Source organism: Poecilia reticulata, linkage group LG6 (genome assembly GCF_000633615.1).
Source record: "Poecilia reticulata strain Guanapo linkage group LG6, Guppy_female_1.0+MT, whole genome shotgun sequence".
In the NCBI taxonomy this organism is placed as follows: Eukaryota; Metazoa; Chordata; class Actinopteri; order Cyprinodontiformes; family Poeciliidae; genus Poecilia; species Poecilia reticulata.
In genome coordinates this window covers 12,363,817-12,378,234 of record NC_024336.1, presented here as the reverse complement: position 1 = coordinate 12,378,234, position 14,418 = coordinate 12,363,817, and the positions used below count along the sequence as shown (strand labels likewise).

At 40.9% G+C, this 14,418-nt stretch overlaps 1 protein-coding gene across 15 annotated transcripts in view; it reads right to left on the bottom strand.

Annotated features, from left to right (window-relative positions):
* Positions 1-14,418, bottom strand: part of LOC103465968 (unconventional myosin-IXa-like) — a 140,877-nt gene that overhangs the window by 21,721 nt on the left and 104,738 nt on the right. For all 15 annotated transcript variants that reach the window (XM_008411207.2, XM_017305265.1, XM_017305256.1 and 12 more), the window contains 8 exons: positions 8,255-8,376; positions 6,947-7,088; positions 4,169-4,364; positions 3,446-3,565; positions 1,469-1,544; positions 1,178-1,321; positions 504-543; positions 293-415 (listed from right to left, as the gene is read on the bottom strand). In XM_008411207.2, coding sequence (XP_008409429.1) covers positions 293-415; positions 504-543; positions 1,178-1,321; positions 1,469-1,544; positions 3,446-3,565; positions 4,169-4,364; positions 6,947-7,088; positions 8,255-8,376 — 963 coding nt within the window. The remainder of the gene's footprint in view (positions 1-292; positions 416-503; positions 544-1,177; positions 1,322-1,468; positions 1,545-3,445; positions 3,566-4,168; positions 4,365-6,946; positions 7,089-8,254; positions 8,377-14,418) is intronic.

Genomic DNA, 14,418 nt, shown 5'->3' with positions numbered 1-14,418 from the left:
CATCCATCCATCCATCCATCCATCCATCCATCCATCCATCCATCCATCCATCCATCCATCCATCCATCCATCCATCCATCCATCCATCCGTTTGTAATTAATCAATCGATCACATTAATCAGTGTGATCGATTAATGATTCCATCATTTATCCACTGAATCCATTTCTTTCAGTCCTGTTTAAAAGCTTCATCATCATCAGTCTTGCATGGCTGCATGGCTGAAGTCGGAGCTCCTGACCCGTATGGTGCAGTGCCCCAATTCTTCCAGCAGGGGGTGACAGCAGCACTGACCTGAAACTGAGCGCTGATGCTGGGCGGCTTCTTCTTCTTGTGCAGGTGGAGCAGAGACTTGGTGATGCGGTCATGGAGCGTCACGCTGCTCAGATAGCGCAGAGACTTCACGTCCAACAAGTGCTGCACACACACAAGCAGGAGCCACATGGAGCTTTGTCAAACACTGCTAACAGATCCCAGCCGTCATGTCGTCGGGTCAGTCTCTTACCTTAGGAAGGCTTGGTTTACTTTTGCAGTTTTTGTTTCTCCTGAATAAGAGAGGCAGAGCTTTAATTAGCACAAACTACTAGATGATGTTTATGTGGGAGCAGTCCTGTGATTTTAGGGTTTCTGCTGGTTCAGACTCAAAATTAAGGCTTTTAAAGACCATCATCAATAAAATTTAAGACCTGACAGAAATGCACAAGAGAAAATCAGATATTTTACATAGTAGTAGAACCAAGCTACTTTGCACAGAATGCACCTAGAATCGTCTGGGTTGGCCACAGAAGTGAGACGAACGCTGTGCAGCCAACTGGCGATGCATTTACGCTTTCCCATGATGGAGGGAGACATGCTAGCTAGCTAGCAAGGGTTTATAAGCAGCTAGATAGCTAGCTGCAACCGGCTCGAGTCACAGAATGCAATGAGGATGAAGTCTGTGGATTAAAGGTGGGCATTTATTGTATTGTTTATCTTTATCGTGATACATTTGCCATCTTGATTCAAATTTTGATTCATCAGTGTCAACATAAAGTCCCCACCCCACTGCAGGGGACTCAAACTTTTGCCTTCATTTAACGTATTGAAGGTCAACTTAATTTTTTAATGAATTTCATACATTTTAAGGCCTTAATTCTAGATGAATGGATGTAAGATTTATTGGCCCTAGTTTTGACTCACAGTAGGATACCCTGAGCTCTCTCCAGGAGCTTGCTGCTGCTCGAGTTCAGGAAGATGCCCTCTTCCTCCAGGGCAGGGCTTCCTGATGACGAAACGCGACACGATCGAGAGCTGCGACCATTGCACCCAACGCTGTAGCCATCCCTACGGGGAGAGAGCGGCACGGTGAGGGCGTGGCATTGATTCTAACAATAGTAATAATATTATTCCACTTCCCGTCAGCTTACAGGACAGAGCAACTGGATATGTTATTAAAAATTCAGGAGTGGATTATTAACGTTCTGTACTCACCAGCTGGCCTTCTCATTCAGGGCGTTGGTGCCCTGAAGATCCGACAAAGGCGTTCGCGGATTCTTCCGAGCGATACCTGGATTTGGAGAGATCACAGGTGGAAAGGTTATTAAGGATTTGTTTGGACCGTATCTTCCAGTGTGGAATGATCAAATGCCAAACAAGTTCAAAGACATGTAAAAAGAAAAATCAGCTGCATGTCTTTGTATTTATTGTCCAGATGTAATAGAGTTCCTTCATGTGTTGGGATGGACTCGGGTTCTGAGCGACGTCCATAAGGTGGACGTAGTAGGAAACTACTACGTTGACATTGAGGTCTTGAGAAATGATTGCTTCGGGCAGTGTGGACTCTGTTGAAGCTTTTAACGATTGGATCCATTTTTAGCCAGTCGCTAACATTTAGCTATGACTAATGTAACATCCCAGCTCAATGAGGCTTACGGGAATTTTCGTACGTTGTAAACAACTTCGTTGGAACACGACACCTATGCCAGAAATAATACGTCTCCAACATTCTTCCTCCAATGCCATTGCCAAACTACAACCCTATATAGGCAGATTACAATTTAAATTTTAAAACGGAGCAGAAAATCAACATCATTGTTCACAGCTTCTCCTTCTGTTCGCTGATTGTCCCGGTAGAAGTCGAGCCCAGACAAAGCAGTGAAGGGAGATGAGAAATGAGCGCGGCCAGGCTAGGTCCAGTCTGTTCTGAAACCAGCGTTAATGTGTGTGTGGGATCATTGCTCCATTACGACCAAGTTTCAACCCGACTCAAAAGGTCACCTCAAATAAATAACAAAAACGACTCAGTTGGGATGTTCAGCAATTGCGTAGAACCCACCAAGGCTTTGATACAACCATGAACTGGAAACGGCTGAACATCAACATGGACCAACAACATGGAGCGAGAGGCTGCTGACCAAGAAAGAAGCTGCTGGTCCAACGTTGACATTTTCAAGCAACATGGACAAACCTTTTAAGTCTTCTGGCAGAAATGCTCGATCGCCAGACAAGATGAGATTTTTCTACTTAACCAAATTGACAAGAAGCATTTATAGAGGGGGCTTTGAGACATAGACATTATTTACCAACTGTGAAGCACGATGATGGCGGCATATGGAAGCATGATTGGAATTATGATTTTGAAAGACTGCCTCCAAAATCGATCAAATTTGATGTTTGACACTTTGACATGTGGGTTCCAACAAGACAAGGAATCCATTTAAATTAGTCTTAGAATGGATGAAGCGGGTTAGCGTTTCTGAGATGAACCTGACCCAAAACCTGTTGAAAATGAATAAATTATACTTAAAAGCCATTTAAAAAAACCAAGCAGCTAAATCTAATGATCCTTCTGTTTCACACTGGGTCTTACATTTTGTGTTGCCTGGCTACAAAAAGCAGTGAAACTAGCTGCATTCACGGCTTCGTCTTCTGACTGCAGCTAAACCCACGAATGAAGGAGCATAACCAGAAAATCTGTGCTTGTTATTAACCTCCGCCGGCGAAGAAATGCTTGCCTCATTTGTGCGATCACTCGTGCGTGGGGGCATTACAGGGCGCGAGCTTTGCTTCGAGGCAAGTCAGTGAATCCAGAACTCAGAGGGCTTCAAATTTGCTTCTCCTATTAACTGCTGTTGATAAATCTGGAATAATGAGAGACTGAAGGCAATAAAAAAAAAATCTATTTTTCTCACCGTTCTTCCAGTGTAGCTTGACAATTACTTTAGATGGATTTCAATTGTAAGTAAATAGCTTCGGACTGGAGGCGGATCTGTTCTACACTTGTGTGATGTGAGAAATCTCCCTTAAAATAATCCAAGATAAAACAAAATAGCAATATAGGCTTTGTAAAGAGAGTCTGCTTAATATATTTAATGTAGATCATTAACATTCTGTTAACGAGGCTGTTTATATAAATGTTATTTCCTAGTTTAGTGAAAACAACAGGGGTCATTTTTACTTTCAACTTACTGTATTTTTCATCTTTACATCTCTGAAGGATCTCAAGGCTCCGCTGGTGAACCGGGTGATGAATGAAGCTGAAGTTGTCAACAGTTTTGACTACAGGGCAGGGAACAGCTGCATCATTTCCTAAAACACAAAATACATAATGTTAGGCTAAATGGCTACATGTTTTGAATAATGAATCCAGAAAACACACATCGATTTACTGTTTGTCTCTGAAAACACATGAGACTCAACACAGAGCATCAATAAACCCACTTCTGTTCTCGTGTTTTCATGTGAAGTAGTTTTCTGAAATGCTAGGCTAACATTAGCATGTTTTCTCTCCATTTTGATATGACTTGTTGATTAACAGCACCTAAGACGCATTTCACACCCATTCCAAGTTAGTTTTTTAAGATCAAGTTTTCAAACACAGCACTTTGATTTGAATGTCGTACAGTTTATTGACTAGCGTTTCGGCTGCTTTCTGTGCAGCTTTCCTCTGTACAAACGGGTTTCTGAACGTTATTTTAATGAATCACTTTAATAAAAAACAAAACAAAACAATTTGTATTAAAGAAAACATTTAAAACAAAGGTTAGCTACGCAAAACATGCATAAACTGCTCGCTTGATAAAACCATAGATATAGGATACTAATGACTGTAATTCCTATCAATAACTTATATAATGAATCCTTTTTGTTTTTTAATAAGCTCTAGCTCATCCACAGTCGACTGTGGCTCACCTGTTTTTTTGTGGGTGTGTCTGCGGCCGGCCTCCCTGAAAGCCACAACGGCTCTGAAGTAGGCCCGCAACACGGCCCAGCGGAAGGTTGCCACCGGGTCGATCCCCATCAGGCCGCAGATGAAGGCGTTCTTGCTGCTCTTCAACAAGGCAACGATGTCGGGCCTCATGTGGTCAGTGTTCTTCTCCCTGAAGTCCTGAACGAAACGGAGCAAGAGCATGTTAGCAACACGGAGGCTAATTATCCAGTTGGTCTTTTTCACTTTTAAAGCACAAGTTTTGCTGTGAAAACAAGAAAAATTATGTTACAACACAAAACCTTACAGCCTGATTATCGCAAAAAAAAAACAATGGCAACCGTTTTTACTGTTTGGTAAGCATTTCACAAAAACATTTGGCAGCACAGTTTACAACTACTCACGGCCAAATATTTCTTCATAATTAAGGGGAAGGAATTGCAGAGTTAAAAGAATAGTTGTGCCGCTTTGGTTCTTTCACAGCATACCGAACTACTCCTATATCTGTTCCTTTCACTTAACATTTAGAGCATGAGGTAAAGAAAACTCTTTAATATTCACCTCAATACAGATATACCATTAAAAAAAGAGGATGCTGTGATCAAATGAGACTAAAATGTCAATTTTTCAACCAATATGAAAAATGTTATGTGTACTGAAAACCAGCACTGCGTTTAGCACTTTTGCTAACTTTGAAAATGTTAGCGCACTTAGCCACCCCAAAACTCCAAAGCGCTAATTTACCTGGATGTTTTGTACACTTTCAATAGAATAAAGTTCAACATTTGTGTTGAAGCTTTGGTTATAGCCTGCTATGAATTGTCCAGATAAGCTAGACGCTTACATATTCATGCTCTTAAGTTGAAGTGGTTGAAGGCAGAAGCTCAGTTTCCCCCTCCTCCATTCTTTTATTCCCCTAAGAAACTTTATTGAGCAAATGTCAAGTTTACAGCAAATGAACGAGGTTTCCAGAAGAATCTGATTCGATTCATGACCAAACAACCAAGGCTGTAAATTAAACAAAATATAGCTGAAGCCTTCTGTCTGATAACACAGGTAGGTTTCAAATCTTTTTCTAATAAAACGATTCCCTCCTATAGGGATGGAAGTCAGCTCGGCGTCACATTCGATTCACCGCCGGAGCCCTCAGCAGACGACTCCTTCTCCACAGCCGCGATAACCAGCTGTTATGGATTTCTATCATACGGTCAAACAACAATCCGCTCAGCCCGCTCCAGCACATGTGCTTCTTATCAGTGCACAGCTGGGAAACCGAGAATTAGATCTGCCCACAAAAACAGGCCGACAGCGTTCCAAGTAGAAGTGGTGCTGCTTTCTGCGCTTACATTTTAGCCCATGGCTTTATTGTTGGAGGCTTATGGTGTCAGAAGGGAAACCTTACTTATTCAGGATGTTAGGGTCTCAGATTTTGACATCACTGATATTTAGGACAGTTTAGAGATAGTAGCAAATTACCGAATCCTGAATCTAGGTAAACAAAAATAGAAAAGATATATAAAAAATAAATAAAAACCCTCAATGTGTTTCTTTTCCTCCTCTCTCACACATTTCTTGGATGCATCTCATCACTGTTTTGGCAATGAAAGGCTTCCCCATTCTGAAAGCAGCTAAAAACCTTCACACAGGACAGCTGCACTGAAACGGTTTGAAACTACCAACACAAATAATAAAATATTGACATCACCGGTAATTATACTGTGCTATATATATCACATTGAAAAAAATGGAATAAAAATTATCTTTTAAGTGGTGAAAAAATGTTTAGATACAATTATTCTTACAAGTGTCACATTTGTGACAAAGATGGCAACTGAAACATTTTTCCTCAAATACTCCATATTTTAGCTCATTTTCTTACAAAGGCCCTGGGCACTTTGACACAGCATAAAGATAAAGTAGTGGGAGACCTGAAATAAAAATCTGGTCATAAAACTAAAAACGGGTCGTCACCGAGTCTGTCCGCTGGATAATAACTTAAACATACAGCAAACCAACACAGAAATGCTTCAGTGGACAAAAAACCTCAGTCCCCAAACTTAAATCAGAAGGACTGCTTAGAAAATTTGAGTATCCTTAAAAAGTTTCAAATTTGTGCATCTAAAATTAAGGCCTTAAAATGTCTTCAATTAAAATACATTGCCAGTTAGCCATAAAATACATTAATAACAAGTCTTACATTTTGTCATGCTTTCTATGAGGCAAAAGTTTTGAATCACACTCTGACATCTTCATTACGTTCTCTGACTGCAGGTGGTTGCTGCTACCACCAACTAGCTGCTAATATATCCTTGCTAGCTAGCTAGCTTTTTTTTAAATCTATCATGCAAATGTATCGCCAGTTAGCTGGATGGCGTTTGTTTATTCCACTAGCTCACTTCTGTTACCAACACTTGCACAGGTGCATTCTGTGCAAAAAAACATTTAAGATAGATGCTACACGGGTTGAGGCTGTGTGAAAAGAGCCTTAAAGACCACAAACACGGCCCAGAAATGTTACAATGTTTGCTATTCCTGATTGTTATACAGCTGGATCTCCCAACCATTCCTATGTTTATATATTTTTTTCAGTCTTAAATTTGACTTCTGAAATCTGCAGATACCCTGTACATCCTATTACTTCTAAAAAGCTATAGAGCCAAAAACATAAAGGACTCAATTGATCTATTTTGTGATTTTTAGACTACATTACCAGGGAAACCAGGAAGCGTGGACGGCGCTGTGCTCAGTCGAAGACATCTCACCTTAACTCCATACTTGACTTTACCAGCGTAGTGTCTGATGATGAAGGCGGGCTCCATGACGGCGGGGAACTCGATGTAGCTGTTTCCTTCATGTTGACGCTTGAACTTGTCCAGCAAGGTCTGATTGGAGGCCTGGGGGAAACTACACAGACAGTTTTTAACGTGTAATCTCTGCCGCGGCTAAGCTCAAAGCCTCGAGAGCGTCGAACAATTGGAACAAACAGAAAAATTTTAAGGCAACATACGGTAGCTCCCTCAACCTCAACCTACAGTCAATGTTTGCTCAGGTTCATGTTTCATCTGCTTTTGACCGGCGGAGCATTATACCCTGCAGCTTTCAACGGGAGCTCAAATCAAAAGAAGGAATACCTAATGCGGATTCAGAAAACTTCATTCCTCAAACATGCAAGGAAAATATTCTGCCACAAACTCGCCCTTGTGGCCCAAATCTAACCAGTCCCCCCTTTTTTGCACATTCTTCTTTGGTGGTTTCACCTTTGATTCATGGGCATTTACCATCCGCTACAAACCTTTTGCTGGCTGGGTCAACATTCCAGGAGACGTTTCATATCATCTAAACCTCTCCTCCCGTCACCTCGTAAAAACACTGCAGGTTAAAGAATATTCTCAGGGGTTGAAAAGTCTGGTCCCCACCTGCCCACCCCCACATGGCGGTAACCTAATCCGTCTCTCAAGAGGCCCCGGACCCCTGCTAGCTTCACTAACTGTGAGTGATGAGATCTCTAAGCATCTCCCCTTCTCTCCCTATAATCTGTTAGCAAGAAGCTTGCTGAGTTAGACATAGTCATACAAGACCTGAATCATGGGGCTGAATGCAAATGCACATCACAGTTTGCGTAAGATCAAAAGTACACCTTTATTTAATTCGAAGGTTTACCTATCAGGACATTATGAAAACAATATTGCCTTTATCAGGTTCTAAACCTGTCAAAATCTAACCTGAACAACAACAAAAAAATAGGCAGTTTAATGGTTTGAAGCACACGTGTATTAAAGGGGTGGTGTAAAGCACAGTGCCATTTTATAGCACAAAAAAACAACTATGTTACCTTCAGTTGCAGAATTATTCTGTTTATATATCAAACATGAGCTAAAAGAAATGTAACTTTGCCTTGAATGCCTTGAAATTGGTCTTCCGTCTCTTTAAGAAGCTCCTGCTCTTTCTGACAATCACTTCAATGTTTCTCAATAACCTTGCCCTCCAGTAAAGCCCAGATCCTGATGTTTAAACCCCTCCACTGTTTTCACATTGACTGAATGAGAATTGACTCCAGTGCTGAGACATACTTGCACTCCTCGTCCAGCAGGTGGAACAGAGCCGTGGGTTTCTTGCTGATGAGGTTGAGGCAGCCGCTGTTGTCGCTGTAGTCGATGTTGTGCCACGTGATGCCCTCAGCCCGGTACTCCTCCTGGAAACAAAAGCGACAAATGACCTCCATTAATGAAAAACATAAAGTAATGAAGATTAAAGTAGATGTGAATAACCTGGTAACTGATTATCATGATGTCATTACCTGGTCGCTATGGAGATATTAAAGACAATTTCCCAGGTTATACGTTTCACTTGGCAGTTCTTTCTTGGTATACCAGTGGTGGGCACACCTACGCTAATCCACTAATACACTAGTAGCTTAGCAAATTTTTTGATTAGCGTTTTTGCTAACTTTGAAAACATTAGCACATAGCTTCCCTTAAAATGTTTTTTCCATATATTCTAATTAACTAATATTCCCAGCTGTTTTGTAAACTTTGTTGAATAAAGTTTGCCTTGTGTATTGGAGTTTCCTTTAACGACTGTACAGAAACAAAATAAAACATAGTATATAAATATACATACAACAAATAAGGCCTTTGTGAAACGTAAATTATAATGTCAAAATTAAAGTGGCGCTCAAGGACTGCAGTCTCTCAAGAGAAGATAGAAGTTAGGACTTTAGCTAGATACCATATCGGCGCAGCGCTTTAGCGTTAGCTGAACTAATCTCTATGATTGGTGCTTTAGATTTAGCGCAGCTAATGTTTTAGTTAGCGGTGGCCACCATGGATATTTACTAAAGCAGATTCAAATAGCTTCAAGTCAGTGCCCGAGACAATGACTATGACAACAGCAAGTAACAGTAGTAAAAATGTTTCATATCTATGTATTCTTTCCATGGTATCAAACCTAAAACCCAGAGAGAGAGAGAGAGAGAGAGAGAGAGAGAGAGAGAGAAAAAGATTTCATTGCACCGAAAATCCCAAATCAGAACCATTTAAAAGGCCCTGCAGCAAAGCGACCCGCAGAGCTATTTTCCTCAGGAGACCGGTCCAGCTCTGGTCATGTCCTCGTATTGTCCCCAGTGAGGAAAGAGACACAGACTCCTTCAGTTTGGACATGAAGTAAGGGAGGAATGAAAATGTGTGGGTTGGATTGTGTGTTAAGTTTCCCTCTGCAAGCGAGGATGGTGTGTTCAGGCACATTTGACAGAGGCATGTAAACAGTTCTTGCTCCCGCAGCTCACCGGTCACAGTGGACGGCTGACAGAAACCAAGACCAGGCTAGCTCAAAACGATCAGCGGTAGCGAGGCAGTGAGCTGAGGGGGGAACTGCTATCAGGATAATCAACAGAAAATATATTTTAAAAAACCCTTAAAAATCTAAAAAACAGCTAATTGTAAATTTTTCAGCTCCAATAAATCCGGGCCCTGAATGAGCGCTAAGCTCAAAATAAAACCTTAAATTGAGGTAAAATGCATTCATTCTTCTTATGTGAAGAAATAATATCTCTTAGAAAATTGCAAGAGGCCCAAATAAAGGTAAAGTTTTTGTTTTTGATTTTATCAAAATCATTGTTGCCCGTAGATGCTCAACAAAGAGGGAAAGACAAAGATGTGCGGAAGGTTTCTTTCTAAACCTGGACATGGCTACTACCTGAACACAAATTAACAAGTGAACTAGAAGTGAGAGCTAGGATGGGTTTAAAAGTTTTATCACAATATTTTGACACTTATGTGGTAATGAAAAAAAACTAAATTACTTTTTGTTTAGGTAACTAGACTAACTGTGACTGCATGACAGCGATCACAGCCCCGAACACACAAATACTGCTCTTGAAAAACATTCCCTTTTGTAATACGGTACACTTCTTTAGGTCACCAGTCATAAAAAAACAGCGCAGAGTATCTGCATTTAATTACATTTTCTAATGATGCAAACAATGAAGAAAACAGTAAAACTAACAACATGGACAGTGTTGTAGGGTTTAAACATTAACTGGAATTTATTGTGACGACGATAAATCTAAATAATATATCACGATAAATGATACAATAAATGACCACCACCCAATAAGCTCAGCAGGACATTTTACAGTTACATATACAACCTACATTTATTTATGTTCTCTCTCTTTTTTTGGTCAACATTTCACAAATAGTCATAGATGGCGCTACAGCACATCCTTCCACTTCAGCAGGGAGAGAAAACAAAATGCTGCAGAACATGAATTTGCTCGGTGCATTTGGTGATGCATTTGTTTGGGGTATTTTTGTCTCTCCAAACACGCAGTGGTTACTTTATTTAGCTCGCAAGAAAGAATAGCTAATGAGTGATGCGGCCTGGAAAAAATAAGCTTGCACAGGAATAGAGCAGAAATGTGTGTGTGTGTGTGTGTGTGTGTGTGTGTGTGTGTGTGTGTGTGTGTGTGTGTGTGCGTGTGTGTGAAATACAAGCCGAACCAGTTTCAGGGCAGTAAAAGAAAGTATGACAACCATCCGCAACATGTGCCACCTAATAATTAAAACTGAAACAGCAGGGTAATATTTAAGGTATATCCGATGCATCTGCCCCGGCATTTTTATTATTTTTTACCATCTATTTAATGAATCACTGACGGAGCATTCGGAACATGTGGAGTTCTTATGTTTCAAACAGAGGTCGCAGTACATCATACTCAGTGAAAACAGAACCATAAAAAAAGCTGCATGCGTGTGCTCTTGCTTAAACCACATCAAGGCGAGAGCTCGGCGATGCCTGACGGTGTTCAGCTGGTGAAATTTGTTGTGTCTGGGAGACACTGTGTGTACACACGTGTTGACTCAAAGAGAGAGAGAGACAGAGAGAGAGCGAGGGAGACAATTAACTGCAGACACGCTGATGGACACACACACACACACACACACACACACACACACACACACGTTTTCACGTTTTATTGCAGAGCACGCAGCACGCTAACGTAAACAGGCCGACCCGGCTGTGACTCAGTGCGCGAGGCATTTGGAGACCGTGGTTCGGTTACGCTTCGACTCAACAGCAGAAAGACTCGCGCGTTGTTATGGCGTCCAACGCGGAGCGAGTCCGATGAGTCCCGGACGGACGGAGGCGTTAAAAACATTGCAGACATGAACCAACCTTAAATTTTCGTCTTTAAGCTCTTTGCTCTTCCTCAGCTGACCAACTCAAGTTTATGTTTTAGTTATTAACAAGGACTCATAATGACAAGGGCTAAGAAAAGCTAGCAAATACACTCTGCAAGCTAACTAGAACCAACTGAATTAGATAAACAAAAACTTACAAACTAAAATTAAACTATAATGAAAAAACAAAATTATTGTAACCCTGCTAAATACTATAGATTTTAACACAGACTTTTATTAAAGGTTCAAACAAGCGTTTGAACTTTTCAAACCCTCTGATTGGGTTTCACTTCGACTAGCCCAGATAAAGCTTAATTAAGCAAGTCAAAAATCGGAAGCCTGATGAAAGCAATAATGCTGCTTCCACTGGAGAGCAAATGACCAACATGCAGCCAGATGGACAAGAAAAAAAACAAAAAACAAGCAGCCGCTGGGCATTTTCCCAACTCACCCAGAATGTCCTCACAAGAGGAGAAACACAAGCAGCTTTATTATTCCTGAATCTCAAGGCTTCTCAAAAGAAAGGTTAAATCAAACATGCTGGACATCTAAATACGGAGATTTTGCTCTAAAACACAACTCTTATGTTTATAGAGTTATTCAGATTGCTCTTTGATTCTGAATTTTCTCTAAAGTTTGAAAGGCTTTCACCATCGGAAACATCTCAAGTTAATGGATAAAACTCTATTGAATATTATCAAACCTTATAATTTATTGGACAAATCAACATGCCATTGTAAATTTTAATTGATTTTTAAAGTTATTAATTTATTCAGAATAAACTCTACCCTTCCTAAAACACATCAGTTGTCAGCTGGTGATTTTACAACAGGCTTAAGTCAGTTAATCAGAGAAATTCTGAGAACATTTGTATTTTTCCCCCATTTTTTTTATCAACTTGCTGCTACACATGTCTTTAGTTTTAATCTGCACAGCTGCAGGAACTCTTCAGAGTAGTGCTAACTATGTCGCATTGGCTCCTGGATGCCTCCTGACAGTCATGTGAGAGCGAGACTTTCAGCACCTAGCAAGAAAGCTATATAGCCATTTCATAAATGCGGCGCTATAGGGAACATGCAGAATTTGAGAATGCTTCTATCCTTCCTGAAGAGCTGCATTCCTGACAGTGCTGTTAGGATTTCTGGTCGTTAAAATAGGATGTTAAAGCTAGCTTAAAATGCTAACTCTGCCTTTCCTTTCAAGTTTCAACATACTCAGTTTTAAAGGGAGCGACCCACTGGTCAACGTTACTTTTGCACAGCGTACAGCTAATGGGCATTCAAAGCAAGAAAGCCATTAGAAATATCTTGAACATTGCTGATTTGGTCTTAAATGATTTGAGTTATGTCTTCACTATGCTAACAAGTTTGGCTAAGGCCTGGTAACAAGCTGTTCATTTGATTTGGATTTGTTTGAGCAAAGGTTGCAACGGGGCTGTAGGTCACATAATTCGTGATGTGGAAAAAGTGTCTATTGAATCAATTTCAATATAGCCAAAAACTGCCTCATTTTAACCAAAAATCTGAGTTTTTTTTTTTTTAAATCTGTGAATTTGTTTTTGTAATTTCAATGTACTCCGCACATGTCTGTGCCTTTTCCTTAAAACGTTAGAATGAATACGTCCACCATACTGTGTGAACTGAGAGACTTGACGCATAGGAAGGCAGGCTCAGAAATCCCAAAGCAAATCCCAATCTGCAAGCAGTGATAATAATAATAATAATAATAATAATAATAATAATAATAAAAAATCCCTACAGGGTCCCGCTACGCCAAAGGAAGCAGGGAGTCGTGTTGTGGTCGGCCAACGTCAGGGTTTGGATGTGCAGCCGTCCCCCAGTCCATTAGTCAGCTTTCGTGGGTGCGTAACACGGTGCGGCGCTCTGGGAAGCATGAATCGTGTTTGGCCCAATGCCTTCAGTGTGGAGGTGAGGAAGGCTGACTGGCTTGTGTTTGATCTCTACATTAACCTCCTTCGATGCCCGTCTGTCATCAAGCAGGAGTTTGTTTTCATTGGGCGAATCGGGAGAAGAGGGTCTCTATTGTGAATGTAGGAAAGCTAAAGAAAAGGCAAGTAGAGTTCAAAGGCCAACTGCGCCGCGTGAAATCTAATCGCTTTAATTGTTATTAGAATAAATAAAAAAAACTCCCAAACACATTATTGCGTAACCGTGGCAGCAGCGGCGGCCCTAACAGCCAGATGGTTTGTATTTCAGTGAGTCAGTGTGATATCTCGCAGGCTAAACACCACACTGTATTTGCCTAAGGCGGCGGCAAAACGTGTGTTTTCTTAAACTGATACATCATCAAAACAAAGACAAGCGATCCGGCCCTGATTGGCACGTTGAGCGTAAACACTCCCGGCCGGGCTGAGGGCCGGGGCGGGTCAGGTGCTGTTAGCTTTGGCTGCTGTTCCGAAAAAAAAAACATTCGGCGCTGATAAGGAAAACTGGTTGGCTGGAGTGGAGTTGGGCCCAGAGGAGGATAAAAAAGAAAAAGAAAGAAATGCCCTCGATTGATGCTCAAAATCTTTTTTTTTTTTGAATCCTGACAGAAAGCAGATTTTTCCCCAATATTAAGGACGCTTTGTTGACAGAAGAAAGCCACAAATTACAACGGTGGCAGACTGGATGGAGAGGCAAGTCTCTACATCCAGTGCCTGGTACAGGGTTGCTTTGTCCATGGGTTGCCATGGCAACCACACATCTCAATGGTCTTCGTTGGGATTTTATGGAATAGAGAGACAAAACGTAGGGCGTAATTGTGGAGTGGAAGCAAAACTGGCACAACGGAAAACCTACCAAGAGGCGGCGGCCCACCAGGGTCCGTTAGATCCGACAGTTTCCAGCCCAAAAACGACGCAAAACTGAGACAACTTAAAAAAAAAAAAAACAGTCCAAATCTCCACCTGTAATTAAATCCAAGCTGATAGCACTATAATGTTTACATAAATGACAACTACTTTGAAAATAAATTTCCTTTAAGCTTTCTAAACATCCACCAAATATTGTGAAAAGCAAACAATTCATTGAAACTTGTGGTTTTAAGGTTGT